The sequence below is a fragment of the Musa acuminata genome, chromosome BXJ1-8 (genome assembly GCF_036884655.1).
Source record: "Musa acuminata AAA Group cultivar baxijiao chromosome BXJ1-8, Cavendish_Baxijiao_AAA, whole genome shotgun sequence".
Lineage (NCBI taxonomy): Eukaryota > Viridiplantae > Streptophyta > Magnoliopsida > Zingiberales > Musaceae > Musa > Musa acuminata.
The window spans coordinates 27,415,591-27,422,128 of record NC_088334.1 but is presented as its reverse complement, the minus strand read 5'-3'; the positions used below and the strand labels follow the sequence as shown (position 1 = coordinate 27,422,128).

The following is a 6,538-nucleotide window of genomic DNA, read 5'->3' as shown; positions in this document are numbered from 1 at the left end:
CATCATCTCAGTGGGTGTCTATCTTTATTTTAATGTTATTATTGATGTTCAGCGTTCTATGTAATGTATTATAATCACATAAGAGATGTAAAAGTTTTTGTAAACAAGAAGAAGTGTTAGGTAGAGTCCAAAATATGGGACCACTGTTCTCTGCCATGCTTTGCTGTGACTGGTTGGGCAAGAAAAAACAAATCATTAATCATCTGCGAAATCTTAAACATGTCATGAGTTTGAGAACTCATGGATGATGTGAGAGAGGCGTGGTGGTGGCTTGTGTATGATGATAACTGTGGCTTTCAGTTTGTTTTCTGATGTTTTCACTAATATTTTCGATGATTGTGTAGAGTATACATGTCCAAGAGGAGATTTATAGAACTTCTCATTTTGTTTTATCAAGGGAGAAAGAAAGAAGAAGATAGAAGCAAAAGTACAAAAATTTGCAGTGAAAAAAAAACCAGATTAATAGAACAAAAACTTTGGATTTGTGTATCGGAGACTCCCGCACAAGGCAAGTTTTGGGATCCCAAACCTTTCAGTAAGTTCAGCAAGATTCTTATTGTTTCCTGTGCCAGGGAATTGTTACAGTCAATGTGCTATCCTCATCCAGGTGGTTTGCAAGATTAATAACCCTTTGGAATTGTTCACTATTTTGCGTGGATAAGTGCAGCTTTAATATCTTTCCTTACCACTACTATAACTAGGTTCTCCTAATTCTTCAACCAATATGAGAAAAGGTTGGATTTTGATTCAGTTCTTACTAATACTTAGATATTATGTGGGATGTCAATGAATGCCACATGCCTTATGTGCTGCAAGAAGAAGATAGAATGGATTTTTCCATGAATTGCTGACTATTTTCATCCTACATATTTCATCAATCATATCGCAAAAGACAAGTCATGCATTCACCTGATAACCAAACCCATTATGAACCTGAAAAATCTTTACAACTTTACACAGGCAGAAAAAAGAAGCAAAGAAATCTCTTATGGCAGAGTGAAATAATGCCTGGAGTTTTAGCACACTAATTAGCCTTCCCACTGTGATCTGGAGATTGTCTTCATATTATGACTCTTGTTTCCCGTTCTTTATAAGGCAGCCTATTCCTTGAAATCATTTTTATATGTCTACCAGTGTAAATAGTGCATGGCACATTTTTTTTGAAGTACGCAATATAATATGGTCTACGTTCCCCCCCTGGATGTGACTCTCTCTCTCTCTCTCTCTCTCTCTCTCTCTCTCTCTCCATCTCCAATATCCCTATTTAAATTGTTCAGATGCCCATCTCTTTCTCTCATGCACCTATCTTCCTCCTCTTTTCAACAACTTTTTGTGTTCTTCTCATTGTCCCTCCATTCACTACCTCTCCTCTTTCTGACTTGAATCACCCTAACAAAATCTATTTCCTCAAGCCTTGTATTTTGGGCTACCATCTTCCTGTATCTACAGCTTGCCTTGGATTCGACAGATGTCAAGCAGGAGGGCTCGATCACGGCAGTCGACGAGCTCGTCGAGGATCACAGATGAACAGATTAATGACCTGGTGTCTAAGTTGCAAGCTGTTCTCCCCGAGGCCCGCATCCGTGGCGCCGAGAGAGTAAGTACTCATATCACTTGCATGGTGAGATCAGGAACGGATCGTACGTTCGCCACTAAGATGGTTGTCTATCGATGCAGGTATCAGCAGCTAAGGTGCTGCAGGAGACCTGCAACTACATCCGAAGCTTACACCGGGAGGTGGATGACTTGAGCGAACGGCTCTCAGAATTGCTCGCCACCACGGAAGCCAGTAGCGCTCAGGCTGCCATCATTAGGAGCTTGCTCAAGTGATCCATTCATACATCCAGTTTAGGCTGATCATTTGCTCGAGTCCAAAGCTAGTGTTCTTTGGAGACGAAGAAATAAAGAAAGACTGCAATCCAGTTCTCCATCTTTCATGAACTCACGAGTTAATTTTTGCTAGAAATATTCGATCCATATCTGATCCATTTGTTGTCTTCAATGTCTTTCTTAAAATGGTTTACTTGTATCAGCGTTCTTGGAAGGCCAGCTTCTTTCTCTTAAAACGCCAAGTGTTATTGACTGCAACATGAAGTGGGAAACATAGCAAGAGTGGCTGTGGGTTGTGTTCTTTTGACGGTGGTGGGGAGAGAATCTACTATTTCAAGATCATAATTACCTTGTTTTTGCCCTCTTGTCACCAAAACTGGAGTAGCTTAAAGCAGTACACGATCTCAACATAAACAATCTTCTGTCTCGTTAAGTAATCTATCAACTGGAGTTGCTTTTGATAAAGTAAACCGCCATTATTATGGAAGAAACCAAAAGTTTTCAAGAATGAAGCTTGGCATGTGACATGAACATGTCGGGTTCTCTCTGGTGACTGTTTGAGCAAGATTCTAGCCATAGCCAGCTCAAGCTTAGAGGCTCATCATGCATTTGAAAGTACAAATGAGCATGATTTAACTCAAACATCATTATAAATCTTAAGAAGTTTATGTAGTTATTTGACTGTTTGGATTACAATAATCTGTACCAATTCTGGAAGTGCCATTTGAAACAGCAAAACCAGTACAACAATCATTTATCAAGCAGATAAAAACAATAATGTATTAGTTCGAATGCCACGATCGATAATGCAGAGTACAACTTTCGGGGATTTCTGGAAAGGTTATCGTTATCGTTAGCTGTGACAAAAACTAATTCAAAACCACTAATCCATGTGGAAATGTTCATCCAGTTTGGAACCGTTCAAATGGACGAGTGGATGAGCATGGATAGTTTAATTTACGTAGGCTGTTACTTACGTGGGTGATTTATTCATTGTTTAAAAATTTTATTTGATCTTTTTCTACTATAAATATGTGTTCTTGGACTCATCCAACGAACTATATATTCAAAGTACTGCTCAACTTTTCGACTGTGTTCTATAGAAAATCAATAAATATGATATTAGAGTTCAGTTTGTTCTATAGAAAATCAATAAATATGATATCAGAGCTCGGTTTTGAAGCAAGACCAATTGAAGTATGCTGATTTGGGTGATTTATTCATTATTTAAATTTTTTTTACTATAAATATGTTTTCTTGGACTCATCTAAGGAACTACCTATTTAAAGTACTTTTCAATTTTTCTACTATCTTCTTTCTTCCTGGTTCTATAGAAAGTCATTAAATATGGTATTAGAGCTCGATTTGTTCTAAAAAAATCAACAAATGTGACATTGGAGCTCGATTTTGAAGCAAGTCCAGTAGGAGTCTTTTGATTATTTTTTTTAAAAGAGAGACTACTAAATTCAAAAGGTTCAAAAAAAGAAAAGATGGATAGGTATTAGAGTAAGTGTTTTTAATCAACTTTTTTCTATCTTCAAAACTAATAATTATCTTATTAAAAAAATTAAAATGAGAAGTTTATTTATTTCACAAAAACTCTGAAACTTGGTAGAAAATAATTTTCTTGAGTATGAAATGTAGGATCTTGTTATCACTTAAGATCAAAGAAATCAAATGAATGAGAACATAGAGAAGGATACTAGAACCCTCTACATACTACAAGTAATAGATGAGACGCTATTTCCTTGATTCATATTGATATCAATACCAATGGATGTTTAAAAAATATTAAAAAATATGTTTAGATATACAGGCAAGATAAAAATTTTAAAACTTCAAATTCTTCGATATAAATTTGAAACTCTTACAATGAAAGATTTTGAGTTTATCACTATTTTTTTTTTAATTCTCTAATATTATGAACCAAATGAGATCTTATGGTAAAAACCTAAAAGATTAAATAATAATAAAAAATGTTTAAAAAAGTTTGTCTCCAAAATTTAATATGATTTCTGCTACTACAGAAGAAGCTAAAAATATAAGCACATTGTCTATTGATAAATTAATGGGCTCAGTTTTAATTCATGAATAAAAGGTGAATAGATCTTCAAGTACAACATGTTCTTCAAATGAAGATATATTAGAAAAAAATTTAAAAATCAAATCTCAAGGTAGAGGTTAGAAAAAGACCATGGATAATCAATGTCACATCCACCAAGATTGGAATCCTAGAGATGTGAATTTATCTTAAATCAAAAATAATTTCAATGTCTACAATTCAAACCCAAGATTCAAGACATAAAATTTAAGGATACCAAAAGCATTCAATTCTCATTTACACATGCTATAAAATCTGTATAATTTGTAATCATTCAACACAAACTTGATAACTCTATAGAACCCAAAACAAACTTATAAATCATTAACAACTACTCATAAACTCACAAGATCAATTAAACACTACAATCATAAACCAAACATTTACCACAAGTTTACATCAACATAAAAACTTCATATTTAATATTCTAACTTTCAAAATATAAAAGGTATTTTAATCTTTACAACAACACATACCGACTTTGATTTTTGGACAACAACACAAGCAAGGTGTCTTTTTATAGTAATAACTTGTTAAACTATTAAAAATTTATCAAAACTTCGAGCATTCCATTGTCTCGGCATAAATCTAACATAAGGGTGAGTGATAAGCTAACCTAAAATTTTATATTAGCAATAAAATGAGCTAGTATGTAACTATCATATCTATGATATACATATGACAAATCATATGACATAATAATCAAGGTACAAAGTATAGATTTAGGAGTCATATATCATTTCATTATAAGCATTATTAATAAGAGAGTAACGAGCAATATATAAGCAAATCAATATCAAAATCTAAGGCAATAAGCTCAAGAGTAGTCCTATTTGTCAATTCATTGGATTCATTCTGACTAATAGAGCAAAGAGTATGAGTATATTAAGAATAATGTAAAGCATGAGCTCAAGTGTCATATTTAATATTTCATTAAATTCATTCGTATCAATAGTACATATAGCAATGATTTTTTAAAATATTTGTTCGTTGAAAACCAATCTCGAAAAGTGCTTGACTTTAGAGTTAAATGATCTAGCAATTAAATTAGAAAGTAATGGCAGTAATGAAAAGCAGAATAGAAATGAGCACACCAGAATTTATAGTGGTTCGGTGATTGTGACCTACATCCACTTTCGATTCCTACTCCGTCGAGGTCACCGACATCTATTAATGATCTTCTTTCAATAGGCGAAGACCAACCATCTTTTTACAGTGCTTTCTCCTTTTCATGAGTTTAGGAGATAACCCTTACAAGCCTCACACCTCTCTTAAATGATTACAACACTAGAAAGGGAGGAGGAGAACTCTTTACACTTTGCAATACTTTTACACCCAAAGACTTTAATATTTTATTCACACTTTCGTACCCTTTCATATAGAAAAGGGTGGGGTATTTATAGGCCCCAATGGCTTCGGAATTGGAGCCAAAAAGTATCATATCTCCATATTTCGGGGAACTGGCGGTACCATCATCATTATTAGGCGGTACCACTGCCTGATACTTTGACACTAGGCGGTACGACCGCTTGGCAAAGCTCAAAGATTGAGCTCTAATGGTACCATAACCTGACAGGGTAGTACCACCGCTTGGCAGCATTAAATACCGATGGTACAATAGCCCAGTTTGTATGGTACCATCGCCTAGACCACTTGGGAGACTGAGTCTGCAGGCGGTGCCACTGCCGGCCATGACTTCAAGTGCTGAATGGGTTATTCAACCAGCCCAGTTCAGCCCTGTTAAGGGCCTAGTTACCCTTATTGAGTTAGTGAGATTACCTCTCAATCCTAACTCAACTTAAGATCTAACTATAATAATTAAAAAAATTAAACAGGCAATCTCTGTCTGGTATGTCGATTGTTCTTTCGGCGATCTTGCGGCGAACTTCTCGGTGAACTTTCGACGAACTTCCGAAGAACTCCCGAATAACTCTCAGCGAACTCCCAACGAACTCTCAACGAGCTTCTAATAAGCTTCCAGTACATCATCTGAATCTTTGACATATCGTCCGATCTTTGACTCCGGCCCAATATCTTCTTTATGCCTTACTGCTATTGTAGTTAATCCTACACACTTATCTCAACATATAGATTAGATCAAATAATTTATCAATTGATTTTATCATCAAAATCTGAGATTCAACAATCTCCCCATTTTTTGATGTTGACAATCAATTAATGACAGAGTCAACCTTAACTCCCCCTATCTATATGCCATACTTGAGAAAAGATACTCTTGAATTCAAGGCCTTTGAATTCAAGTATCAAACTGATAAGTTATATTCATTTAAACTTATCAACATGCACATCATAATACTTATCATGATTTACCAATTCAAAATACGATACCACATATTTATTAATAAAAAATGATGTTATGATTTGGCATCCATTTTCAAGTCCAATAATGATAGACAATCATCATTTTCAAGTATGATACGAATTTCAAATATAAAAATTATTAAGATGAAAATTCTTTGTAAAAGATAATAATTCATAATTCCGAGGCATGATATCGATTGTAAATAGCAAATTAAGCTCATGATACCTTATCATAATGATAGACAATTATCATTCATGAAACATTTCAAGTATCTACAATGTATA

The 6,538-nt window shown here is 34.6% G+C and overlaps 1 protein-coding gene across 1 annotated transcript; it reads left to right on the top strand.

The window, feature by feature from the left end:
- Positions 1-1,315: 1,315 nt before the first annotated feature.
- On the top strand, positions 1,316-1,981 carry LOC103973771 (transcription factor ILI6-like). The gene is made up of 2 exons (XM_009388421.3): positions 1,316-1,597; positions 1,678-1,981. Exons 1-2 carry the CDS (start codon positions 1,469-1,471, stop codon positions 1,828-1,830), a joined length of 282 nt encoding a protein of 93 aa, XP_009386696.2. The 5' UTR covers positions 1,316-1,468; the 3' UTR covers positions 1,831-1,981.
- The last annotated feature ends 4,557 nt before the right edge of the window (positions 1,982-6,538 follow it).